At 41.7% G+C, this 27,709-nt stretch overlaps 2 protein-coding genes across 6 annotated transcripts in view; both read right to left on the bottom strand.

Annotated features, from left to right (window-relative positions):
• Positions 1–742: 742 nt before the first annotated feature.
• Positions 743–11,209, bottom strand: si:ch211-220i18.4 (SRSF protein kinase 3). 2 transcript variants are annotated; one of them, XM_036124647.1, is made up of 12 exons: positions 10,820–11,209; positions 9,635–9,738; positions 7,533–7,641; positions 6,107–6,194; positions 5,901–5,988; positions 5,623–5,729; positions 4,486–4,648; positions 4,083–4,159; positions 3,713–3,820; positions 2,443–2,512; positions 2,193–2,285; positions 743–2,083 (listed from the first exon to the last, which is right to left on the bottom strand). In XM_036124647.1, the coding sequence occupies exons 1-12, from the start codon at positions 10,831–10,833 to the stop codon at positions 1,896–1,898; spliced, it is 1,209 nt and encodes a 402-aa protein (XP_035980540.1). In that variant the 5' UTR covers positions 10,834–11,209; the 3' UTR covers positions 743–1,895. The 2 variants fall into 2 exon arrangements, with proteins under 2 accessions (XP_035980540.1, XP_035980586.1); XM_036124693.1 differs by lacking the exons at positions 7,533–7,641; positions 10,820–11,209 and having other exon boundaries at positions 5,901–6,194; positions 9,635–9,721.
• Positions 11,210–15,670: 4,461 nt separating this feature from the next.
• Positions 15,671–27,709, bottom strand: part of LOC105934241 (plexin-B1) — a 101,493-nt gene continuing 89,454 nt past the window's right edge. For all 4 annotated transcript variants that reach the window (XM_036152055.1, XM_036152081.1, XM_036152157.1 and 1 more), the window contains 7 exons: positions 27,176–27,348; positions 23,963–24,123; positions 21,260–21,407; positions 20,542–20,606; positions 19,984–20,059; positions 19,804–19,878; positions 15,671–18,178 (listed from right to left, as the gene is read on the bottom strand). In XM_036152055.1, coding sequence (XP_036007948.1) covers positions 18,074–18,178; positions 19,804–19,878; positions 19,984–20,059; positions 20,542–20,606; positions 21,260–21,407; positions 23,963–24,123; positions 27,176–27,348 — 803 coding nt within the window. In that variant the 3' untranslated portion in view covers positions 15,671–18,073. The remainder of the gene's footprint in view (positions 18,179–19,803; positions 19,879–19,983; positions 20,060–20,541; positions 20,607–21,259; positions 21,408–23,962; positions 24,124–27,175; positions 27,349–27,709) is intronic.

The raw sequence follows: 27,709 nt of genomic DNA, 5'->3' as shown, positions 1-27,709 counted from the left end.
ATTTCTCACATTGTCGGTTACAACAGCCGTGTTTTCCTATGTGGATGCCACTCACACTAGCCTCGTGAGACCATCCTGATCTCGCGAGCTTTCAAGGTTTCACTCGCATATCAGTCTGGCTACTCTCCGTTAAAGAAAATTTGGAGCCGTTCACCAAACGAACGTTCAATCAGCGTTGGCTTTGAGGCGGGTTGAGGTGTGACGCAACGAGAAGATCGACAGTTCAGTCTAAAGAACATGGCGGCTTCAGCCGATGAAACTAGCGTTAGCGTGGCTATCGAGCAAGTTTTATCGGAATTATAGAGTATTTCTTTGCTGAGCTAACGAGCCTTTACCAGCAGCAGCAAGAGTAGCTTGGCTTGTGGTTGTGTTTTCGTCGTCGCTCGTAACAGAGTGACGACGAAGCATGTTGACGAGTACGTCATATGCTTCGTTGATCTGATTGGTTTATTTGGCCCGTCTATCACCAACATAGGCCAATCAGCTAACCAGTATTTTCGCCCCTTCCCAAAATTACTTCAACGGAAGGTTTCGAGATGGATATGCGAAGCAAATCCATCTGGCGGGGTCAGGTTACACTCACACTACATTTAAATGGATTGTGTGCATCACCGACAACACCAAGTAATTCTCCGGTTTGACCTATGAAATATTTGGTAACCTAAGCAAGCATTATTCAGGCTTTTTAACATCTGATTTGGGTTTAGTCCACCGATTATGTTTGATAATTTCTTAAAAAAAAAAAAAAAACACCCAATTGTTCCTTAATAATCACAGCTAATTCCTCTAATATTGCTGCACGTGTTGCCAGTGTTTACACTCATTGCTTGTTCTCCAGAATGGGCTTAGGGTGCATTTCATGACATCACTGCAGACACATTACTGTGCTACGGACACAATTAGGATGAGGTGCAATCATTCCTGTCCAGACATTCTGTAACATGTAGCAAAAAGGCTACGCATTTAAAATTCACTCAACATGCATTTAGCATTCCTTTAATAAAGCATTAACCTTGCCTGCAAGCTTAATTCTCGCGGTATTTGTGCGTTCACAAACACAAGAGAATCCGTCTTGTATCGCTTCGACTGTTTGTGAACGAACCAATAACGGTTTGGGCCAATGAAGTTGCAGTATTATGGTTTAAGGCGGGACATACAGTTGTGACGAAAGCGGGCGGTGTGAAGCCCCCAGCTGAACCAAAACAAACATGGCAGCTCAGGAGGACACACATATGCCTGCTGCTATCACATCTGTTGGTTCCGTATCCACAATTTCTTCTCTGAAAGAGCAGCAAGAAGTGCCTTGAGCAGCATAAATTGCGGTTTCTCATAGCGCCTGCATTCTACCACATATTCCTTAGATTCCATGACTGGCTAAAACCAACCTTTGGTAGGCGGGCACTAGGTGTCGCTTGCCCAATCAACTCTGAAAGTTCTGCTAAATATCTATCCTTTACCCAAACATATCCGATGGGAGCAGTCCCAGATTGATAATGAGCAGAACGGACAGTGCTACACATTATCAATCTGTTGTGTTTGCTGGTATCTAAATGAAAAACCTTAATCATACATAAACCTAAATAATTCAATAAATACATGGATGAATTGACGACTTACTTGTGGTTCAGGATAGTTCAGGTTCAGGTCTAAAAATCTAAAGACAACACAAATCTTGGGATTTGCACCAAAGTTCTGATAACAAAATCCAAGGAGAACAAAGGCAAAGAGGAAAATGCCTAAAGTGCTTATGAAGGTCAAGCGAAGAAGATTCTCCTTCTGATGCTACCCAGCGCAACAGGAATTCCCCAAATATGAAAATTCAAAGGTGCTGCTGCTGAAAGCATCTGGCCATGTGAAATTTCCATGGCCTTCAGACCTGCAGGCTCTGTAGAAGGTTAAACGGACATCAACCATGGGTGTCGAAGGCACTGGGCGGCAGTCGCTCTTCTGTCAGCGTGATAATCCAGCATACAGAGAAGGAAGTCTGAGAATTTCGAGGCCTCCTCTAGCAGGAAGTTATATTTCTCCACCAGAACATCATAAAGTCTCCAAGGCCTCAGTGGACCAACACGGCGGAGGTCACCTGCACAGCAAATAGAGATTTTGAAAACACGCATAGGCTTGTGTTAGCTCAAAAATAGAAATGAAGCATAGCTAATTTAAATGTGTAGAATAAGAAGGTGCAGATGTACCTCTGCTGTTGAAGTATTCAGTTGAATATTTACCCGACAAGGCAACATCTGGTGGAATCTTGCCCAGGAGCTCAATGATCTGGGCGATATGGTCTGAGGTAGATGGAGGCACATTACGCAACACACGCACAGTTTCAAGACAAATTAGCATCTACAGCTAAAAGGAAGGCATGCAGTAATCCCATTTAATCCCGTGTCAGTGTGTGTGTGTCTCTTCTCTCTTAGTGTCAGCTCACTGAATTAAACCCACCTTCCTCCAGGGAAATGAAGGCGCCGGCTTTGGGGTGGAACAGCGAGTCTCCGGTGACCAACTCGAAGGCCTGGGAGAATTCAGGAGAACATTCAGGAGAACATTCAGGATGACGCGTGTGGCCAATTAGAGAAGCAAACCATCCCAAGCTGTGACTCGGCTTTTTGTTTGTCAATCGGAATGGGTAGTCTCACATGGCATTGCTGTACTGTGCTAGCAGGAACCTTTACACACGCCTGCTCTCAGGAATGCTGTACCGTTCAAGACTGAAAGTCAGTTAAAGAAAAAGAGTTTGATGTATTCTCTTTGCAGCTGAGACAGTTTTTACCGTCAAAGCTTTCATGTGAACACACAGCACAGGAAGCACCATTCGCAGGTCACAGTTGTAAAAAAAAATACATCACCACATCCATCTGATATATATATATATATATATATATATATATATATATATATATATATATATATATATATATATATATATATATATATATATATATATATCAACAGGGTGGCACCATTGTTGTCGATGCATTTGTTTTGGTTGGCCAGTTGCATTTGGTTCAGAGAACTGGGTTGGCCTTTCTGGTTCAGCACTTGATTGGTTTGAGTCTTGCTTGAAGGAGAGGGACCTTTCTGTGTCAATACGTAGCTTTAGCTGTAACCAGGGTTGACAAATATCGAACGTTCGGTTCCATCTTGAGCCTCCTCCTATTTAATAGCTACATGCTTCCACTGGCGCAGATTATAACAAACAACAACAAAAGTTTCCAAAAGTACACAGACAACACACTGGTCTACGTCACAATGTAATCAGGTGACTGTGAACCCATTTGAGCATTAAGTCCCCCATCCATGGACTTCTGGGGGGATCTCCTTATCTATTGGTTGTCCCACATGCCAATCATTCTGATGTGCTCATGTAACACCAGTGTGCGTTCTTGTTCCTTGTTAGTTTCCTCTTGCTGGCTGTGCCTGCACACTTCTAGTGTTTATGTATTGGGCTGTTACCGGCATCTCTAGGGAGTTTCATGGAAACAGAATTGTATTAACTGAGGAAATTGTTGACTCAGTACTGATTTTATCTGCTGTTGTGATTCATTCGTTTCAAAGATTCAACTGATGATCAGAACCACTGTTCTGAACTCTTAAAAATAAAAATACCTAAAGTTCTCAAACAGATCCATTGCCTCTTGAGAGTGACATGTGAATGTTTGCTATCTGATGAAATGAAACGGTGATCTGTCAGACTGTGGTCAGTTCAGCTCACCATGCAGGCCACACTCCAGATGTCAGCCGACGCCCCGTACCCAGAACCAAGCAGGACCTCCAGAGAGCGATACTGACGGGTCTGGATCTCCTCACAGAAATGCTTGTACTGGTTCAGCGCGGAGAGAAAGAGACCGAAAGGTTAGGCAGAAAACAAAGCAGACATCGCTCTGACCTGTAGAGTTTGGGTATAATTTCTGGCTTTAGTTTTACGGTTGTTATGCGAGAAGTCTCTTTTGCAAATTTACTTTCAAACTATTTGAAGAGTAAAATATGAAATAGGCCATCATGTAGTCATGGGGTAAACGTGAAGGCTAAGAAGACTTATGCTTACAAAGAAAAAATGTTTATGGGAAACCAGGAATACTAACCACCCAACAGGAGCTTCCCAAATCAGCAATTTTCACTGAAATTTCCTTCAAGTTGTGCAAGTCCATATGGTCAGACTCTGAAAAAGAAAAGCTAATTAGGATACAAATTTCGACTCATTTGAATTAAATAACTGGGAAGATATTTATAGCACTATAAAAAACAACTAAGAATACTTCAGGTTTTTCCCTTTGTCATTTTTTAGGCTTTGTTTTAAGGATATATGCGTCTCCTATACGCAGATGACAAACGTTCTATATTTGAAGGCCGACATTGATTCAGATGGAGGATCCAGACTTTGCAGGGAATTGTTTGATGGCTCATAAAGCAGAGCTACATTCTGTCCAGCAGAGACTCTCTGTAACTCTCCGCAGCGTGTGTGTGAAGACAAGAAAACAACTGTGCCTGTGCTCCCCGGCTCCTTTCCAGCTGCTGAAGAGATGGAGCTGCTGCCCCCTGCTGGTGCAACACGGGTCTGCTCCGTCAGGCACAGCAGAATGTTTTCTGGCTTGATGTCGGTGTGGATGATCTTACATCGACTGTGAAGGTAGTGTAAGCCCTGGAGAACCTGCCGAGAAATAGAGATGGCGTTGCTTAAATGAAAGAAAGGCGGGTGAAAAAAAAACACAATTTCCATTACCAACTATTTGTCTTGAAAATAGTTTATTATAGTCATTATGTGTTACCATGATGAAAATTTGATGAGGCACACACCGGCTAAGAATGCACATAATTACACATAACATGCAGACACAACAGGACATGATCTTTCCCTTTTTTTTTTTTATCTGTCGAATGCACCGGCCAACAACAGCACCCACAGAGGGGCTTAAGCGTGCACATAGTCCTCAGCAGATGACGGACTCATTTTCAAGTGAAAAAGGCAACAATCTGCAATACTGTGCAATAGATTTAGCTGCAGAATTGTGCAATTTGCACGGGTGTCTATACAGACAGTCCATGCGAGATTGAAGGCTGTGAATACACATTTGCAGGTGAGAGACAGTAGAAATGATTTTCATCAGACTAGAAACCTGCACTGCAAAAAACGGAACTTAAAATGAGTAAGGTTTCCTTGAAATTGGTGTATTTGTCCTTGATTTGAGCGGGTAAATAAGATAATTTGCCAGTGGAATAAGATTTTTGCACTTAAAACAGAAACAACTCATCTCCATCAATTATTCCAAGTGCAGTATACCCATTTATCTTATTTTAGGGGTCAAAATACTCATTCCATTGACAGATCATCTTATTTACCTGCTCAAATCAAGGGCAAATACACCAATTTCAAGAAAATGTTACTTAGTTAAGTTTTGCAGTGGGTGTTACCTGTAACAAATTATGAACTGGGTTGATGGCCTGTTAAGCCTGTTAGTTTTTTTATTTTATTTAATGTTCCTGAAGCGTTTCCCTGATGGAAGGGAGGCAAACAGGACCTTGTCCGGGTGGGTGGGATCTGTAGCAATCCGTCTGGCCCTTTTCTGGACTCGTGCAGCACAAACCGTGTCTAGGTCCTGCGTGACTGATAAATGTATAACCTACCTGAGTGAGTATTTGCTTAACCCAAGGCTGCGTCAGGCCTGGCCTCCCAAAGCAGAGCTGCCAGCTCCTGAGGTTGGGCCCTAGCAGCTCCAGCACCAGGCACACGTCTCATCGTCATTAAGGTTAAGGATAGATTAGTAAATATGCTGCCACTGCAGTGCATTAGTGCATGTTGGGTGAGACTTTGAAATAAATTAACCGATTCTGGAGGCTGCAGCACTCATGATATAACCTCCCGCATGAAGTTTAGAAGGCTTGGTGAAAGGAACGAAGGATACGGATCCCGTTGACCCCGGCCAGCTTGAACTCATCGAGCAGCTGAACGATCCTTTGGCTGGAGGGGTGACGGCCGACGGGGCCGCTGGACTGATGAACGAGAGGCAGAAAGAAACAGTGAAGAGTGAGAAAGGGAGGATGTGTCTTTGAGCGTACAGTGCATGCAGCATGCAGACCGGGACAGAAAGAGGCTTGAGAAGGAGCTGACGTGTCGTAGGAGGGCCTGCTCATCCTGCCCCGCCTGAGTGAACTCTGCGCCGCTCTTCAGCACCTTCACAGCGACTCGCCGGCCTGACCTGCCAACACAAACACAGGAGCAGTGTTTTGCTTTCATTCAGCGTGGACGTAAATGTGCTAAACATCAATCCCCCCCACTGAACGTCAATACGGCACCTTTCAGAGACTCGTTGATGTTCTTTACATTTTGCGGCGTTGCAAACACAAATCTTACTGTATTACACTGGGCTTGTACGTGACAGACGAACACAGAGTGTTACATGATTTTTAATTTCTACAAATAAAAATCTGAAAAGTGTTACGTGAATCTGTACTGGGCTTTTCCAGATTGCACCTTCCACTGCGCCCATGCCGCTTCACAAAACAACTGAAACTCAGTCTGACTTGGAGCGCCTGTAACACAGCTGAGATGTTGTCCTGTTGAAAGGTGGACCTCTGTCCCTTCATCTAACAGGTTTACCTTCTGTATTACCTTGATTTGAGCTTCAGCCATCTTCACATTAAGCCATCTTACCTGCTGCATATGAAAAGTATCCACAGCAGCAGGACACTTCCACCACCACTTTTTAGCATGGGTACCATGTGTTCAGCTTGATGCAGATTGATAGTTTTCCCCAAACACATGGTGTTTTGGTTGTAGGCCAAAATGTTCTAGTCCAATCATAGAGCCTCCTTACACCTGTTGACTGTTTCCCCTACATGGAGTTGTGGCTTTTGTCCCCCAACAAAAGCTTTTTACTCGTCTCTCTTCAGTAAAGGGCAGAATTTGTGGCGCGCCTGACTAATAGTTTTCCTCTCAACAGATTCATCCACCTGAGTTGTGGCTCCCTGCAGCTCCTCCACAGTTATCATGGGCTTCTTGGTTGGATCTCTGATTAATGTGTTCCTGTCTGTTTAGGTGAACCGCCATATCTGCAGAAACGTCATACTTTTTCAATGTCCAGGCGGCAGATTGAGCAGCGCTTTGTTAGATGTCAAAGCTTGGAAAGTTGTCGCATAACTTAACTCTGCTGCTAACTTCTCACCAACCTTCTCCCTGACCTGTCCACCATGTTTCCTGGTTCTTCGTGATGCTGTTTGTTCACTAATGTTCTCTGACAAATCCATGAGGCCTCTTTATCCAATCTGGTGAGCTTTAAAGGCAATTGGCTGCACTGGATTTTTGCACAGAGTACCAATGTAAAGGGTAAAATACATGCCACGTTTCTGACAGACGTAAAAAACATTTTGAAAAGCATGAGTCCTTTTCCTCCCACCGTGTTGAAGTTGACGGTTTGAACATCACATCACCTGAAAAGGTTCAGAGCTGGGACTTCTGCAAGGCACCAAATATCGTTTTCATCTTTTTTTCCCCCCCATTTCACCATCTTCGCAAAAAAAACCCTGGTTAATCTTACCGGAGGTCCCTGCAGAGCCACACTGTGGAGAAAAAGCCCCAGCCGAGCTTAGACTCCACCTGGTACCTTCTGTTCAAAGTGTCCCCAATCTGGACTGGATGGTACCCACCTGAGGAGACACACCACGGTACTGAAATCCAGGATTAATCACAGGAACAAACGGCAATAACCAGCGGCAGTTTGTCTAAACTGGCAACAGATGTCTCCCAAAGTAATCTAAATATATATATATATATATATATATATATATAAAAAAGAAGAAAATAGAAGCGGGGGGCCTTTTTTCACATGTTTTGAAGAGCTCAAGCTATTTCTGGCATAACAACTTCCTCAGAGCTGTTGGTGAGTAATATGTTCAGACCTGCCTGCAGGAAACCCATGCAAGATGATGAATAATCCTGTTTATGTCCTCCTTTAACCCACACGACGTGCTGCTTTTTTTTTTTTTTCCACATTATCAAAGAATTTGAAATTGGATCTCTCTTTCTAATAGATCAGAACATGGTATCAGCTGCTGCGTAATTTATGAGCGCGTCAGGCGTTTGTAGGATATCGTAGACAGCGGAGGACAGCAGAGGTGCTGATACCTGCGCAGTCACAACACAGAGGAGCAGGAAGCAAAGTCAGGAGAAAAAACGTGCTGATTACTGCAGGTTAAGTCCCAGAAGCCAAGGATCCGGAAGCGCTGTGAGAAACTACTCGTTTTCACAGATCTGAACCAAGGAAAACTAGTCATCTCAGTCTATGGCTTAAAATAAAACCAGTTTTCTGTGAAACTGGGACCTTAACAAGACTTGAAACCCAACTGATACATAGAACTGAGTGATTCAGGTCACGGTGCTTGTTTTCTCTGTCAAGAATTACTTCAGTCAAAGAGATGTGTAAAAACTCATAGTACTGCCTGGTTATCAAGAAATAATAACCAAATAATAGCCAGACAGATCTCAGTCTCTGTCAATTCTTGTTTTATGAATACCAGCCTGGTGAGGTGTGGTATTTTAGATCAATAGATGAGGAGAGAACACCAGCTTCTTCTAACAGCACACTTATAAGCCCAACCCTCCAAAGTCAAGATATTAACAAAATACTCCAACTTACACTTCATTAATTTAGTCATTTTATTGCAATCTCTGGCACTCAAATCTTTTTAGAATTGTGAGTTTCACTGTTTTTCATTCGGTTAAGATATTTTTCCACTGTATATAAATAAAATGCATGTGGCGACATAACAAAACAACAACTTATCAGTGACTTTTTAACTGCTGTGCAAAAAAAGAAGAGAAATTGATCAGAATCAGTGTTTCCAGTTTTAGACACTCCCCGTCTCGAAAAATCCCGACACGTTTGCTCAAATATGGTGTGAGAAAAACAATCAACTTATTGTGTTTCTCCTTGCTTAATAGTCATTATGCGAGATGCATAACATTGTTGGGCACCTTTACATTAGTTTGGTATCCAAGGGCCAAAGGTGGAACACAGAATAAAGGAAAGCCAAGAGGGTTGAAGGATCCTACAGGCAGCAACCAACCACAGTCTTCTGAATAAATAATCACTGGAAACTGTTTTAAAGTGGCACAACTTTGTTTTGGTCTTTGCAATTTGAATCATCAGACTGGTCATAGCTCTTCACATGACCCATCTTCTAAAACTTGAACCTTCAGGTAAGTGAGGCCTTCAAAACGCTATAGAGTTAAAGCCAAAATTATTCATATACCCTCGCAGATTTAGACTTAAAATAACCTTTTAATTTTATTAACACGTTCCTTCTGACTGAAGTGGCCCAGCCACTAGCTGAATCTGACCGAGAATTAATAAGGGGAGCTAAAGATTAGGGTGATGGTGAAGAGGCCGTCCAACCTCAGACTTGGTGCTCACTACCATAGAAATCCAAATATCAGGGGAAACATGCAGAAAGCACTTAGCAGAACGGTTTGTTCACTTTAATGTCGAATATATTCCTATTGAATAGGGGTGTAAATTGTTTTCTACAGGCCGTTTTTAAATAAAAGGTGAATAGATGGACTTTTTTTTTCTCCAAAACCGGCACCTTTTACACCGTTTTGTTTGTTACAGAAGCTAACCTAAGCACGGGCTTCACATACCATAGCAGTATTCTGCGGGGTCTTCGCAGTCCGGACCCTCCTTAGGACAGAGCTGCTCGTGGCCTTCAGTGGCTCCTGAACGATCAGACGGGCCACATCTACTCCTACAAACACAAAACATCGTGTGAAACAAAACCTCTTTAAGCCTCCTGCATGCCCCGTCTCGTTCATTCCACCGGTACACCCCACAGGTATTTCTGTGTCAAACCCTGTGGCGGGTTCCTCGGGTTGGGTCAGCCAAACTGTGACCCCTCTGCAGTGGAAACATGTCCCACTGCCAGGCGGGGAGAGCGTCGGAAGTCGCCCTATTTCTGACTGCCGTGCCGTGCCGTGCATTTAGCCGCGCAACCTGAGAACTCTGCCTCCCAGCTGCTGCAGATATGTAGCGCACCGACTGGCTGGAAGGCCTCCAGTCACGTCATGTCTGGAAATACTTAGGACTGCTTGGTTTTTCTTTGTCTCAGGCATCCGATTGTATTCGTTTCATTTTATTCAGAACTACCCAGTGGCTAAAAATAAATAAGTTGCTTTTCTTGGGCCGGCAATGATCCTCCTCCATCGTTGTGCTGCTTCATCGGTATGTCAGGAAAAGCATGTTGAGGGTTTTTTTTTTGTCCTGGACTCATGACAGAACACACAAACTGCTTAAAAGGAACCACTCATCTTTGGAGAAGACAGAAAGCAGTTTATAAAATGAAAATATTTCCACCTAGAAATTTGACCGTCACGTTGCCAGAGCATCTTCACTGCAAAAATGGAACTAGAAATAAGTAAAATGTTCTTAAAATTAATGTATTTGTCCTTGATTTGAGCAGGTAAATAAGATGATTTGCCAATGGAATAAGATTTTTGCACTTAAAATAGGAACAATTCATCTCAATCATCTTATTTCAAGTGCAGGATGTCTGATAATCTTATTTTAGGGGTCCAAATACTCATTCCATTTGCAGATAATCTTATGTACCTGCTTAAATCAAGGATCAATACACTAACTTTAAGGAGATTTTAGTTATTTTTAGGTCCGTTTTTGCAGTGTTCAGTTTAAGGAAAACTGCTTTCAGTCCAAATTGGAGAAGCACGTCCGTTCTGCAACTTGCTGGAATTTTCTCCAAATGTTGTTGGTTTTGCATAATCTTCCAATAAAGCCCCGGGGAAGCGTGCATGCCAGGAGCCAAATATACTCACGCGTGATGCTGCATCGTGAGGAGCCTCAGGATCCAACCCTTAAAGTTGCTGGATATTGACAGCCTCCGAGGATCGAAAGCTGGCCTCACACCGAGACAACAGACAAATACGGTGGCGAGAGAAACGAGCGGTGCTTTCACCTTTGATGCAGCAGCAGCTGAAAAGCAGCAGAGAAACGGGGGGTGTACATGTGGGGGTGGTTGGGCTGATCCCTCCCGAGGCTGGCTGCACCAGCAGGAGTCAGCAGGATCTAAACATGGAAGTCTCCAGCAGACACCAAACTTGCCTCCTGTCCAAGCCCTCACCTGGCTTCTGCCACATTTTCCTACCTCAGTCTCTGCGGATTTTATTGCAATACTCGCGTCCCTCTGTCGGCCTTTTCTCCTTTTCTCCCAGTCCTTCACTGTAGGAAAAGCACGGCAGAGGAACGAGGAACGAGGCGAGAGGAATGTCACAGAAGGCCAACAGACATCGGGCGAGAGCGAGGGACAGCTGGCGTTTTTTTTTTTTTTTTTTTTTTTTTTGTCTCATCGGAAGGTCCTTTGGGCTAAACTTGGCATTAAAATGGAATCCCTGACCTCCAGCACATGATTAAGTACCACAGTGAAGTCGGCTAGATGAAACGCCAACAATCCGCCTAGTTCTAGATGATTCTGAGGTGTTTTTGCTTTTATTTTTAGATCAAAAACATATTTAATGAAGATTGGGGAGAAATGGTTTCTGCAGTTGAAACCAAAAAAAAAAAAAATGCAGACATTTTAGGCCTCAGCAGTAATTGTTTTTACATTGGCTTCTGGCCCACTTTGTAATTCTACAACCACATACCTCTGTGTATTTAATTGGGGTTGTATGTGATAGAACAGAAACTAGTACAGAATTTTGAAAGTGGAATACGTTCAGCCCCATTTATACCCCTGAATAAAATCCGGTGCAACAGATGCCCTTCATCTAAATCAATATTTGTAATAGAAAACTGATCACTGAAGACATCACTCCCATCATGCTTTTGTTTTGGTTTGGCTTTTAGAAGGAGCCACACACTGGGTTCAAGGATACAGTTTTATATCTTCACAATTACAGTACGAGCTTCTTTGTGTCCGTCTATCACAAGAAAACTGTCAATAAATCACACTGAAGATAGTGGCAGGGTTGAAGGAGGAAGAGCGCTCTCCCGGGTGCTGGATTCTGGAACAAACCTCTCGCACACAGCGAATATCATTGATAGTTCTCAGACCGAGACTCACTCAGAGGAACAGATTAAAGGTGCAATGTTCACGGAGACACGAAGGATCAGTCGACCTCTTGTGAGCAGCTGTTTCGTATGATGATTACGCTGCCAAGCTTTTTAAACACGGAACACGTGTCTGCGCAGAATGAGCAACGCATTGATGTATGAGAAGCAGTCATATCCTTTGCCTTCAGATGTTACCTGACACCTATCTGTTGAATTCAGGGTTTCCAGATGCATTCCAAGATGAGGGGAATAAGGAGTACAGATCGGAGTTTATCAGCCTCCCATCGAAGGTCTGGACATTGATTGGATTGGACTTAATCCTACTTGGTTGTTTGTATGAACACAAGAAGTTAGCAGTACATCAAATGACAAAGAGTAGTTTTTAAATTTAATTATAATGAGACAAAAAAGATAAGTATGGGCCTTCAACATCAATACGTTTGTCATATTCATAAGGTAGGAGGGAACTGAACTGGTATATTCAAAGGCTGAGTTATTAAAGGAACTATCCCTGATTCAGCACAAATTTGTACCATGAGTGAGGAGAACAGTTTAGTTTGAGCTGTAAGCTCCACCCACAACTGTTTTCACCCCATGAGAAGCCCCTCCTTCTCTCCCTCCTGCTTTCCTCCCCGTCAACATGCATGAGACTAAATACATCTCAAGCTTGTGTAAATTCCTCTGGAGAAAAAAAAGAGGCTATATAAGTTCAATCCATTTACAATTTACCATCAAGGGACTTGTCTTGACTTAAATGGCTACGTCAAGGAATACTATAGTTATACTAGTTAAACTGGGTAAAATCCTTCCATCCTGAAAGTAGTCAATACATCATGTATTCAGAAAAAGGAGGTTAAAAATCATTCTCTGTGGGAGCTGCAGGCCGGTGGAAACTCTAACCAATCTTTGCCGCTCGGTGTGAAGGGCATGAGCTCCGGGAGATGACATCACGCAACCACCATGCGCCATATTTGCAGAATAAGCTTATGCACAAACTAGGGTAAGAAAGTCATCAACAGTTTTTCAGTTTCAAGATGATGGTTGATGCGTGTTGTGCCCCAGGATGCACAAACCACAGAGGGAAGGCGAAAGCATTTTATCACATCCCTAAAGATCCTGTTAGGAAATGTTATGTAAAATAATTATAATGGCTAAATAAAAAGTACAAAAATTAAATAAAAATAAACATCCTGTTAAGAGGAAAAAATGGATTTCTGCCATTAAACGGGCTCAGAGCGCGATGAAGAAAATCAAGCGCTGGATCCCGTCACTTAATGGATTCCGCTTTGTGCAGTGAACATTTCATATCAGGTGACTTCAGGCGAATGTAATTTAATATTATCTTAATTTTACCTTTTACAACAGTATTGCTATTTATTGCGTTACATTTTTGTGTCCACAGTTTTCATCGTAATGATTTGCCAACGCAGAAAAAAATAAAATAAAATCTGCGGCAATGAAATAGCCGCATATTTGCAGTCTTCAGACTATGCAACTTAGAATTCTGACTTGAGTCGGTATTAGTTGCATTTTATTATTTGTAACTTGGAAAACCTGAGTTACTCGTAAAAATTTTATGCTTTATTTTGTCTGGGAAGCTGATAATTTTGTCCCATTCCAATAACTTGATTTGGTTCACCATGTCTGTGCTCCTGATCCAACTTCCACACTAATGCTTTGCACGTGGATTGATAAAGAGACGAAGAAATGTTTGCAATCATTAAGGAACGAAAACAGCAGCACCAGTCTGAAGGGTCAGCATTTTACTGCCGTTGAGTCATTTTGGCCAACTTTTGCACATCAGCTCAGCCTTTTGTTCAACTGCAACATCAAAGACTACGGAAGAACAAAAAGGAAATGTTCAATGCACAGGGGGAAACAAACAGGACCTATTGAACTATTGCTAAACCATAAAATAGGGACGATCATTGTTGGGACTGTCTTGCGAGTGCGTTAAGTTTCAAAACACTATTAGAAAGACTGCATCGTTTAAAAGGATGCTTCAGCAGATGTTTTGCTATTACATAGAGCGACACCTTTGAGATACGGCGTTTGATTTACAAAGAAATAAAAAACAGGACAAAGCAAAATTAAATCAGAAGCTCCAGGAAGGTTTGAAAATGAGATTTTCCCTCTAGGCTGTAATATTGCAAAACTTCATTTTAATGAAGACAACAAAAAAATATGAAGCCTTTCCTAAATCCTCCCTCAGCTGTTGCAGTGCCACTCCGGAGCAGATCGTTCCTGTCCTCCTTTGTGCCCCTGACTAACGATGGGTCAAGCTTAAGCTTAAAGCCCCATGGTACCTGGTAGCATTTTCTACTTCCAAAGGGTTGTAAATAAGGGGCACAAATCTGTCTATTTATATGTGTGTAACAGTGAGAAACCAGCACCTGCATGTATTTAGATCACTGGGTTAGGGGATGATATGTAGTTGGAAAAAAGAAGCCTTTGAGCATTTTAAACCACTTCTGCAGCCCACTCAGGCATCTGGGACCAGCGTTCCCTACATGGGTTTTGTGTCTGCCTTACATTTTGCCTTAATTCTTATAATTTTTTTCCGTGATGTCACAGAAGGAAGCAGTAAGTTTGAGGTTACCTTAAAATACAGTGTGACAGAGTTTTGCCTTGAGTGTTAGGATATAGTTCGGTTTCACGGTACAAACAGTGCAAAAAATGTGCTTTAATCAATTACCAGAGAATATTCAAAACATTTTCCATTCCTGGCAAGAAGTTTATTCATTTTGGGAAAGGTTTGAATTGGAAGCACCACCAGGAAACACACAGTTTGAAATTATTATTTAAAAATATGCTATGGGAATATGCTATGGGAATAGAAATCTGGGCTGAAAGGTGAATGTTGAGGACACTGTTTTACGTTCTGTATGTGGGTATGTGTGCGTGACGCGTAACTAATTCCATAATGTGTATCTCCATGCATGTACAAATGGGTAACATTAAACATATACTAATATCTATTTAATATGAGTATAATATTCAAATAATATAAAATTTTACATATTTTTTTTTACATAATTGCCCTGTGGAAGACTTGTGACTTGTCCAGGGAAGATCCTGCCTCTCACCCAATCACAGCTGAAGATAGGTACCAGCCCCCGCCCTGCATGGAGACATGGGTATAGACAATGGATGGATGGCTGTACATAATTTCTGAAATTGATTATAATTTATATAATGGTAATTATATACCACCGGATTTCCTTAAATCCATACATTTTCCTCAAAATTGATGGTGGGTCTTATAATGCGGTGCGCCTTATGGTCTGAAAAATATGCTAAACAAAAAAGGCAGGGTGATGTAGGAAGAAGGAGCGGAGAGAACAGTCTTAAACTTTTACCCAATATTTTTACTAGGCTAACAAGTTTTCCTTTAAATCCAAAGCTAAATGTTTTTTTATACATTTTAAACTTTCTAAAAATAAATAAATTTATATATATATATATATATAGTATATGATATATATATATATATATATATATATATATATATATATATATATATATATAGTTCTGGGCAATTGGTTACTAAATGGGGATAACACTACAACAAATATTTTGAAAGAAAACAAAAAAAGTGCAAGCACATACCTAAAACATCCGTGTACATATGAACCACTTTATTGCATCAAATGAAGCTGTTGTTAGGCTCATCCTATCAGTTAGTCAGAGAAGAAGAGTGGAGATTACTGGGGAACGGTATGTTATCTACAGAACAGACATCAGACAATCTGCATACACATCATCTGCAGGCAACATTAATGTGCAAGGTGAAAAAAATTAAAAAAGAGTTTTTTATGTACAATGTTACCGCTTCTAGCAATGTGAAATCATAATCTCCAACTACAGTAGTTTATAATGAAAAAAAAAAAAGACTGATTCATCTGATAGTGCCTTTGATTTTGACTCGATCCTTTACAGTTATCTTAGAGAAACACCACGCGGTACAAAGAAAAGGCACAGCTGCTTTTCTACGACAAAGACAAGAATCTGAATTGGAACGGCACAACAACCACGGTTGTGTAGGCCTGACAGGAATAAAAAAAACAACAGCATGAGCAATAAAATAAATAAACAATAAATTAAATTCAAAAACAACAGCTAAAAGCCTTCCGCGTGTGGCGTCGCGGAGCAAGAGGCACATCGTTTCAAGAGTGGTCCTATCGACTGAAATATTCACAAGATAAAAAGCTTCGCTCCGCCACAAGGCGGCTAAAATCTGACATCCACAGTGACAGCAACGACAGAAATGTTAATTAAAGCGAAAAAACCGGGCACAGCTGATTTATCAGTAGAAACATCTGTGGAAAAACACAACAGAGGATGCAATCAGCTCCTTATTCACACAGTATTAACAAGCAGGGCTGAATTGGCTCATTAAAATAACCCCCCCACACACACACACACACACACACACACGCACAAAATAAAAATAAAATGAATAAAAATTGTGCAGGTAATGCAAAACAAATGAAATTTAGACAATGTATAAACAGAGAATCTACAAAAGGTATTGGATTTAAAATTTGTCACTATTCCTTTATGTCCTGCAACAGTTCACGAGCTTCTGGCAAAGAAATCTTGGAGAGAAGAAACCAAATCTAAATTCATATGTTGGGACTGAGGGGCTAATTAATGTGTGGAGATTCTCCGATCACAGATTTGTGGCTGTTTGTCTGTCCAGCTTCAACCTGATATATTGATTTTAGCCAATTTCATGAGTATATTCTACAGAATATAAATCCCTATAACAACTTTTCAGATCTCTGTCAGATCTGTTGTGCAGCAACAGAGGATCCAACAGCCCAGAAGAATAATGGAGCCTTCCTGTTATCTACTGATACTTTTGCTCTCTCTCACAATCTTGTCTTTTTTAGATAGTTTTCACATCTCTGTGCTTCTTCTAACTTTATTCCCCAACCACCTTATGACACAAAATTAGCCGTTTTGCATCTTCAATCTGTAACGGCTATCATACTTAAGAGTGTTGTCAGCGTGGCATGATTGCTCTTACTGTGATGCATTCACTAACTGGCAGTAGGACCCAGTTTTTAATTATATGTAAGAAAAAAAAAAAGAGTCTCTAGATTTCTTAAAGAAAAATTGATTATTTAAGGTACAGTAATGAGGTGATATGATCCAAATTATTTTGGGCATTACAAATAAAAGAAAAAATCCTACAAAATGTGCATCGACGTTTGAGAAAATGAGCCAAAACAGCCGTCTTTTGCCAAATGTAGAAAAACAAGACCCACAGTGGTCCCTTCTTGTAATGTAATCGAGGCAGCAACAATCTACAGAAGCAAAAATCAATGGAAAGAAAATCCACAGAGGCATAGAGTAGGACTTGGAAGAAGGGCTTTGAAACAGGAAGAGCAAAAAAAACTAAAAAAAATTCCTTAAAAACGCCACGTAGCGTCACTGTGTGTGTGTTTCCAGTACGTAAGACTTAAGAGAGAGAGAGAGGAGAAAAAAAGAAAACGCTGTAACAGTGTCGACGTATAGAGCAAACTCTTCCCCCTGGAATAAAAAGCCAACCTTGTCAGGTGGGAATGTGCTGTGGCGTTTGTCCAGATCACCGTTTTTTTTTTTTGTTTTTTTTTTTTTTTTCATAATGTCTCTTTATTTCAGACTTAAATCCGAGGAGGAAAACCAGTGAATGTAAAATGTTTTGACGTGTGCTTCTTTCCACATTCTTTTTCCCGCGCTTCCCTCCGTGCTGAAGTGGCGTCCCTTTTTCTCCCGGCGAGAGGACGACTTGCATCAGCAGAAACGCGCTCCGATCCTTCAGCGTCAGCCTCTCTCTCCGCGTAAAGCCGGTCCGTCCGACGATGTCACAGTTCGGGTCGCAGCGTTTCCTTGTTATCTTTTGTTCTTAGACAAAAATAGCTTGTTTTTTTTTTCTGTTAGTTTTTTTTTTGTCCAGGAAAAATCAAAGGACACGTTTTTCTGACGAGGCCTTCCCTTCACGAGTCAAGACAACATCACCCCTGGCGCCAGGGTCATAGGTCCGTTACCTTGTTCTCCACAGCAGCAGCGATTTGTTGGAGTCTGTAACCAAGCTGCATCTTTTGAGCTGTGGCGTCCTCTTCCAAAGCTGTGATAATCTGGCAAAAGATGCAAAGAGGGAGTTAAAAAAAAAAAGATAGGCAGACAAAGCAGCAGCAAGTCGTACATTTGCCGCAACGCTTCATTTATACTCATTTAACTGCTTTTTGGTCAGGGACAGGGAAACATGTTTTGTAATTAATCCCAACCAACAATAAAGTGAAGAGAAAAAAATAAAAGAAAAGAATTGCTAAAATATATTTCACCCCATAAGAAATAATTTGTGCTTCCTGTACAAGCCCACAGGACTGTGAGAACCAGCCCAGTTACACGAAATACCAAACAACTGATAAACAGTCAGACGGGTTGAATGGATTAAAACATTTTTACTTTGGCAGAAAAAACTACAGATTTCACACAGATCTTAGAAATCGGGCATTTAAACCCCATCCCAACCCAAAGAAAACACTAATGTTGGAGAATAGCCAAACTTGTGCTTCAGCTCCCACTGAAATGCCAGTGGAAATGAGAGAAAGCAAAGACTAGGTCCTCTCATCATTTAGAAGCGGTTTCACACCATCTCACGTCTTTAGTCACACCGTTCAGTCCGTTTAAAGTCCCACTTAATTAGAGGTAAGAGAAAGAGCTGAAACTATGGGACTTTTGTATTGATGCACTAAGTCCAGATTAACACAGTCCAACCCCTCCCCTACTTGTTGCTGTGCACTGCCTGTCAGCTGGTTGGAAAAGGGCATCAAGCTTATCCGGTAGTGAATATGGTTTACAAGACAACTTTGGCTCTTTTGAGACAATCATGGCACGTAAACTAAGGGAACTTTATAATTCTTAAGGTGAAATGTCTTTTTTTGGGGGGGTTGGTAGGAAATTACACGCTGGCTAGCTGAGCTTGACTAAACCAGCCAATATCAGCTCGTTTTGCTCCCACTGTTACCCCAGATTCCACATCCTCCGTGACCGCTCCATTTTCTACACGTACGTGCACATCAGACCGACACAGCAACCACGTTGTTATTTTAATTAATGAGAACGGCTCCACATTCTCTCCGTGACTACTCCGAAAGTCACCCTCAGTGGACCTGCTCTCTGTCAAAATACAGAACAAGTCCTATTTTCTGCTTCGGTCAAGCTCCTCAATTGCAATCGTAGCAAACAGGAAAAAGAACGTCAAAAACCTCCAGTTTGTCAAAGTTAAATGGTGTAAATAAAGATTGTTAACCACAAATTAAGTCCAGTTTTTAATAATCAGGATAAAATTAGTTGGTTTATTTAAATATTGGACGCAAACCACTCTTTAAGCATCAAAGGAGGCAGATTTTTCATTTAATTTGAAACATAGTAATCTTCTCCAATATAGATTTGCATTCTACTTGTAGTGTGCTTGTAACCGGACACGCTCTCCTCGGGCCCCAAGAGACTTCGGAGCGGAGCTAGACGGAGTAACCGTGGATGTAGTAGGCTTTGCTTCTCACCGACTCGGGGAGGCGGTCTGGAACGGAGCGAACACGTAGAGGAGCGGAGGACGTGGAATTATGGGCATATGCAACAAGGAGCCAGATGACATGCTGATACCGTAGAACTTCAACTCCGGGTTATCAAACTGCCAGAATGTCATAGCGGCCCATATCTAACGCAGAGTATACGATGGAGCTTTAGGGATACCCACCTGATCATAGTATTTGTTGATGTACTTGTACAGCTCATGTAAAGCCACGTGGCAGTTGACCTCAGCTGCATAATTCTGTTTTTGGGGACAGGAAGACATTATATCACACATGTCAATTTCAAACGTTTTTTTTTTTAATGGATCCACGCCGGCTGTCGGGTCTCGATGCTGTTTACGTACGCGGGAGAGTTCTGCAAGAGCCGAGTTCATCTCCTGGTCACTGGCAGAAATGGTCTGCTTGATGTCAGCGTAGTACCTGCAGGAACGTGAATAAATGAGAAAAACGGAAGAAATGCTTATTATATTTCTATAAAACCACCCTTTTTTATGCAACCGTATTCTCTTTCAAGTTAGTTTTCTTCTGAAATCCTGGCAGATCTGTAATGCGTCGGAGGACAGCACACGCAACAGAAATCCAAGCGTTTATGCAGCGGTTGGTCTTGAACTAACCTCATGAGGTCAATGAAAGCAGCCGATTTGTTGGACAGACTTCTGCTCAGCGAAGCTTCAACGTATCGCTAGCGTTATCTGCATGGTTTAATGTGCAGCTGACAGTAGTAACTGTAGCCGTCTGCTTGCAGACTATCCATGCATGGAAGCCCCGCAGGCTCAGTCTACCTTATGTCTGCCACTAACAGATGTCCTCAGCTTCACTCCCTCCCTCCCTCCCTCCCTCCCTCCTCCGCAGAGTTTTTTTGTGCCGGGGGTCACCGGGGCGACTGGCTGCTATATTCTTACCTCTCCACCATCTGCTTGTAACGTGGGATGTCTCTGGCATACAGCAACTTGTTGATGGGAGAATCCTGCACAGAGAGGACAAATGAAGTCCTGAAAGATCAGCAAAATGGGCAAAATATTACGACTTTTTAAAGGAATCCCTAAATCTCTTCTGTATGCACAAGAGAGCTTTAGGTCTTCCTGTTACGTGTCATTTATTTATTAACTAAGCTCTTTAGTTTTCATTACAACCCACTTTAGTGAGCTGGGACTTGACATTTCTGAGGCCAACGCTCCACGTGTTTCCACGGTCACATTTCCAGACTTATCTGCATCTTTCCGGTCCACTTTTTTTTTTTATAAATGCAAAACCTTGCCATGAAATTATGGCCGATATCTTTTCAGTTGTCAGACTTTGAAAGGGAAACCCTGGAGACAGACAGCGACACGGACAGAGGGAAGGAAGGACAGATGGACAGAGTGACGAATGGGTGGATTGACAGATGTATAAGCGGATGGATAAATGGCCAGATGGACTAACAAACGGATGGATGGACGGATAAAGGGATGAATAGAGAAAAAACAGATAGATGGTTGGTTGGGGGGATGGATGGATGGATGGATGGATGGATGGATGGATGGAAGAGGGACTAAAAGGTAAGTGGAGAAAGCGCGACCGCAGCAGGTTCGTGTGAGCGTTCGTTGTGCGGATTGACTCGGTTCTGTCGGATCTCCTCACCCTTCCCAGCTTGTGGTCAGCGATGGTGCAGGAATCCATGAAGGTCTGGGCGATGACGGACAGCACGGCGTCCACGTGGTCGGAGGTTTGCACGTCAAATATGAACTGGGGGTTCTTCAGGATATTGATCCAGAACCGCAGAGGTAAACTGTGGGAAAACATGAGACGACTGATTCAGATAGTGGAACAGGGATCGTCACGGAGGTCCACTTTCCGGACCGCGTTTAGCAGGAGTGTTGTGTCCTAAAAGTTTACTTTTCGCCAACTTTACCAGTTTCTCTATATTAATAAAGGCTAATCAGCGGACAGGGTAGCCAACTGTTTCTCCATTTCAGAACACAACCTGAGAGCAGAAATACTTCATATCAGTGAGTTTGGTATTCCAAGTTAAGTGTTGCATAAATAAACTCCAACATCTGAGGTTATGTATTGCACAGACACGTTTTTGTAGCTAAAAACAAGAGCATCACCTACGTATCTCTACAAAACTATGAATTTTATGACCCAAATTTAAATTGTTATACTTTTTCAGTATTTAATATCCACCTTTGGAACCATGGACTGCTGTTGCAGCAATGCCACTACGTTCAGCATAAAGTCAGCTTGTAAAAGAGGATAATCTTGTTATTTAAAAAAAATGTTTTTATTAACAAAGGAACCTGCAGGACATTGTTTCTTTGAAAAAAAGCCTGGAATAGCCTGATTGGTCCAATTCTTATTACTTCATAAACTAAAACATTGATATTTACCTTAAATGCCATAATAAACTTCTACTACAACTAATTTAACGATCTATGGTAGCCGGTTTTAGTGTTGACTGGAGGGAGAGTCTTAGAAGGATTCAGACTGTGTTTTCTAACATATTTGGACATCTGGATATTTAAAGGAGCAATAAGCAACATTTCATTATTTTAGATAGAAATAACTAAAAAATAGTGATGTGAAGAACTAACGGTTCTTATTTCAGATGGACTATGGTATGATGTCACACACCATCTCTCTATGTTCTTCTCCAGGCTCTTGTCTACATAGCCGTGCGTGGATGAGAACAACTGCCACTCAGGACTGAGACCCTCCCTGCCCTAGAATACCACCATCAGATGTTGGAGCAACATGACGAAGAGCACTCCCAGCAGATCAAAACATTCTCTTGCTTACAGTATTACAAAGTAATGAGTTACTTCCTTATTCGCTAGAAATGATCCTCAGAAAGGTGATGCTGTTTTGCTACGTTTTTGTCTTTTACAAATAGGCGTGTGAGAAGGGAAAGCAGGGGCCACGTGGCAGCTATAGTAGAGCTAGAGAGAGAGGCGTGGCTTGATACACATCTGGTTTTGGTCTACAGACAATGCTCTAGCACCACCTAGTGGTGAAATATCGCTCATTGCTCCTTTAATCTCAGGTTTAACAATACATAAACATTGAGGTTTATACCACTAAACAACAAAAACTTTTCTGTAAAATGTTAATCTCTGGTTAGGCCAGACTAAGGTTTGCCACAGAGAGCATGGACAAAGAGCTTGACGTCTGGATTACCGTTCTTTGAGCATTGATGAGTCCAAATGTTATTATTTGGACACCAGAAGACATGTTTGGCCTGAACCAGAGACAGCATACCAGGAAAAGACTCAAACAAAAGCTGCAAGTACAGAGAAGGTAACCTGCTGGTTTTGGAAATGTTTTACACTATTAATTATTTTATGTATGAGAGGCAGATCTGGACCCTGGAAAAAGACAATAACCCACAACATACCAGTTTTATCCACCAAGGACTAGCTGAAAACTATCGTGGCAAGTCCTGGGGTGACTCAAACATCTCAGAGCTGAAATTGAGGAGTGGGATAAACTTTCCTCCGATTATGAGACTTCTAGATTAGTCTGAAGTCTAGAGTGTCTGAAGGTAGTTCTGCAAAGTAGAAATACCTTCAGTTTAATACTTCTTTATACTAGTTAATAGGGTGTTTTAACTTTTTGAACATCCAGAAAGACACATTTATGTTGCTTAAAGGAGCAATAAGTAAGAAACTGACTGTAAAATCAGCCTAAATCATTCTCATTCATCACCCAGGATGGAAGTAACATTTCCTATAAACAACCGGTCCTCTCCATCAATAATGTCTTAGTCAAGTTTTTCTCCTTTCAAACCTAGAGGTGAGGTCCGGAACTACTTTGGTTCAGCGTGTAGCCCGTGTTTACTTCCTGGTTCTTGAGCCACTCAGCAGCAGCCTGCTAACATGGAAGCCAGTGAGAGAAGTAGAAAATAATACAACATCATGTACCTATCCTGTGGAAGTAAAAATTCAGAGTTTCGCCGTTGAAGAAACGCCATAATAGGCTGTCAGTTGTGTATGTGTTGTTCCGATCTAACACACTCATTATTACTTATTCCTCCTTTAAGTGCAATTAAATAGGGGGATATTTCTTATATAAAGTATAATTCTATAAAGTATCAAATATTTAATGAGCTGTTTTTTCGTTCTTTACATATGACTTATTTTTATTGCTGCATTTTATGCCTTTTGAGGAAAACAGTGAGGGTTCATTTGAGTCAGTAGATTGATACAGATGTTCTGTTATTTGTGCAAGACAGGAAAATAGCCAAATTGAGCTACATTTCCTTGTATAGCTTCCATGCCGTTGCCCCCATAAGGCAACCAGAGCCAGTTGGCCCCTCCCTCCCCCTAACATCCACACCCGAGTCACCTGTTAGTCTTCCAGATGTGGATGGTCTCCGGGTCCGGGATGTTGTGCTGCAGCGCCTGCTCGTCCAACAGGTCGAAGAAGTACTTGACAGCCAGAGGCACGGGACGGCTGGTGCTCAGGATGGCAGTAAATAAATCATCCACGAACTTCTGCAGCGTGCCCTGAGATAGCGCAGAGGAGGTGACAGTAACAAATGAGTTTCAAAATAGGAGATATGAGGCTTCTCCTAAAATGCTGCAGTTTCCACAGCTGAAGTGAGCCAATTAAAGTCAATTAACATAAAGTGAATGAATATATTAGTAAGTCTGTGGAAGACTTCCCTAAGTAAAGAGAGCAGGTTCAGGAAAGCACAGTATGCTGTACGACAGGGTCGACTCTTTGAGATTCTTTATAGTTTGGCCGCTATTGTCCCAGGTGCTCTAGTAATCTTTTGAAGTAGTCCTACGACATATTATTCAAGCCGCTTCAAGGCCTTTCAAAGTTATTTCCTCTTTTATAAATTCCTTTCTGCTACATCTTTTACTTTCAGGGGAATATCTGTTGCTTAATTCTGGCCAGTTAATCATTTAGGTACAAAAAGTCTCCTTAGCTCAAGAGATGAACCGCCTGCTGTGTCTAAAACCAAGACAATTTGGCAAAGAACCAATTTTGAATTTAATCTTTAGTGAATTGGTTACCAGAAGCCTGTCAAGAGTAATTAACTAATTTTAATTTCTTGCCACGGATCTTCTCCTAGTGCAACTATACGTTTGACAACCAAAATAGCCTTTCAGCACCACCAAGGTGATCCCCATGGAAGATTTAACTAAATTCCAGGTTTTCAGCAAGTCAAGGTTTATGCGCTTATCTGTTCTCTATCAGGTCAGATTTCCCCCCTGTTGTTTATAGATAATCAGCCTTTTTCCAGTGTCTCTGATTTTTGTAAACCTCCGACCTCCTGACACTGATTTTAACAGTTGCTGTAAGCAATCACTAAGCCGTTCGGCACCTTTTATCAGAAATCAGCACATTAGAAAAACTGCAGTCTACATTTCTAGAGAACACAGATCTTTAAAGCCGGGCGAGTACGAGTTTTTGCCCTTTTTAGGCCGATTCTTCAGTCGTGCGAGAATTTTTTGGATTGGGCCGAGTTTCAGCTTGATCGTGCGTCCTGCGTCGTGTAGTCTACAGGGGGTAACGAGGGACGATTAGCCTCTCACGACCACCTCCTGATCAGGAATCGGACGGTCGGTGAAAATCAAACATGTTTGAAATTCAGTCGGCCCTCGTGAGGTGATCGTGAGCATGTCCTGCTGTTGAAGCAGAGTTACGATCGTCTATGAGCCGATTTCCCCCGACCTCACGCACTGCACGTGTGCAAACCAGGGGATTCTTGTTCTTCTCAAACAAAAACAAAGGAGCGGAGAGAACCATGACGGCGGTACGTGTGACATGGAGTCAAACTAAGCGCGTTTCGTTCTAGGGAGCCTCATATTTAACAGTGAGCATCGACACTTCCGTCTTTTTCTTCTTCTACTGCCTACGTTTTAGCTTTTGGGTAGATGAGCCCGACAAGCACCATCTCTCTACGGGGCTGAGTCCGACGTGTCGCTTTTGAACGTACAGTGAGAGCAGTCACGGAGCATCGGGCCGCACAGTGTAAGAACAGATATGGTGAGCAGTGAACTTTTAAACCCTGTGGCTTCGTCGTACAGTTTGAGCTGTATCTGAGTACAACGATTGAAAATATCGTACCGTGTATGCTCGCGATAACTAAACTAAAACATTTCCAGCATATCTAATTCTAGTGCGTTCCTTGACAAACAGATGTTGAAAACTCAAAACCTTTGCTGTACTACATTTAGCCTTCCTGTAATCAATCAATCAATCAATCAATCAATCAATCAATCCATTCTCTTTCTCCCTCCCTGAATAAACTGCAAGCACGTGAATTGCTCAAGTCAATGACTTGAGCAATCTGCTTGGTTTCCTTAGGAACCTTTATACCAATCTGCCTGATTTGATGGAACTGACTCCGTAAAGTGCCTTGAGATGACATCTGTTGTAAAACGGCGCTATATAAACTGATTAGATTAGATTCCTGTGCTTCCTGTAATGCCTCAGTGATCCTGAAAATGGATCATTCTGAGTCGTCTTCCATCAGCAGCAGTGTTCGGTGTTCTTGTCAATGTGAGGTGCTACTGCTTGGAAACGACTGGAAAAATAATGGATTTTTAAATCTACTGACAGTAGATGTGCAGATTCAGGTCACCAGCTGAATTTTTACAGCAACTCTAAAAACCTTGATACAGATTTTCTCTAAAAAAGTTTTTTTTTTTTTTTTTACACAATACTACAAAAGTCTTAAAATTGACAAAGGGTCACTAAAAGTTTCACACGTTATTGTGGGCTATTGAGTTTGACAGGATAATAAAGAGCCTGATCAAGACATTAAAACATCTTTTGTTCAACTTAAGATCCATGATTTTAATTTATTAACCCACTGAAGACCTAAAGGAATGTAGTTTCACATTAATAAATAAACTATAGTATAATTGCACTCTCCACTCTGCCCTGTGGTGACTGTATTACATACAGGTTTGACTTTAGCTTCAGATATGTTGTACTTTTTATTCTGCAGCCCGACGCGTCTCACAAAGTTTGTCTGAAAGCGTACTTTCAAAGCACAACAAATGTTGCAATTGGCTCGTCATACATCAAGAAGATGAATATTTCAGATGTTTTTAATAATGAAAGCTCACATTAGATCACAATGGATGGAGGTTTCAGTTTGAAAATCTAGGCGGAGAAAGTCCCAGAGCCACGGTCATTAGGACTGCTGTGCTTCAGTCAGCTGAGCAGAGTTAGATATGAAGGATGCAAACAACAGAAAAGGTCCTTCTTTAAAAAATAAAAGATGGCCGATCGGTCGGAGGGAAACATAACTAACGTTTTATTGCATGGTTGGTGAAGTATGAGAACAAAGTCACACAGTGATAAATCATTAAAGACTACTGGAGAAGATTAGATTATTGATGTTAAAGCAACCAATGCTGATGGCAGCTGCGTTTAAAGCGTCGTTCTGAATCCCATTCCTGTTCCTGCTGCTGACTCACTTCAGATTGGCTCCGGTTACAGAACTACATTTACTGACTGCAGCCGTTTAATTTGTTATCTGGTTGGTTGGTTGGAATTCCCCCAATTCTCCCAGTTCTTCCCACTCGGCGGTGTTACCTTCATGGAGAGCAGCCGTGTGAGGTAGATCTCAGGGATGGCCTTCGCTCGCTCCCCTCCTTTCTCCCTCATGCTGCCTCTCCTGTGCTTCGGCAGCTCGGACTCGTCGCTGGCCTTCACCAGATGCCAAAGTCTCACGCCACCTTCCTCCCCATCATCCAACATTGGGGTCTCTGTAGGGAGGGGGAGAACAGCTGCATCAGCATGGCTGGTACTAAGAGAGACAAAGTAATTCTCAGTATTATAACACTATTATAATATCTATACTACATTTCATATATTGTTAATGTATAATATATTATTAATATGTTGTTAACTATGTTCTGACATTATGATATAGGATGTTAAACATAAATACTGATATAGATAAAAAAAATATTTCCCACTTTTTATGCTCAGCACCTTTGTAAATTTTCTCTACATTTATCTTACAGTACACCTTTAACTCGTTTCAAACGGCCCATTGATGAACCTATTTACCAGCAGAACACGTATTCTCCACCTCAGAACTTCAGACTAAGCTGTGGAGCATGA

This window comes from Fundulus heteroclitus, chromosome 1, assembly GCF_011125445.2.
Source record: "Fundulus heteroclitus isolate FHET01 chromosome 1, MU-UCD_Fhet_4.1, whole genome shotgun sequence".
NCBI lineage: Eukaryota > Metazoa > Chordata > Actinopteri > Cyprinodontiformes > Fundulidae > Fundulus > Fundulus heteroclitus.
This window is presented reverse-complemented; position numbering and strand designations above follow the sequence as displayed.

What these genes read in the sequence shown, in the direction of transcription:
- si:ch211-220i18.4 (XM_036124647.1), bottom strand. An exon ending in TTAAGCAAATACTCACTCAG is followed by an intron (nt 4,649 to 5,622) that starts GTAGGTTATACA and finishes ATTTCTCGGCAG; the next exon opens with GTTCTCCAGGGCTTACACTA. An exon ending in TGAATACTTCAACAGCAGAG is followed by an intron (nt 2,084 to 2,192) that starts GTACATCTGCAC and finishes TTTGCTGTGCAG; the next exon opens with GTGACCTCCGCCGTGTTGGT.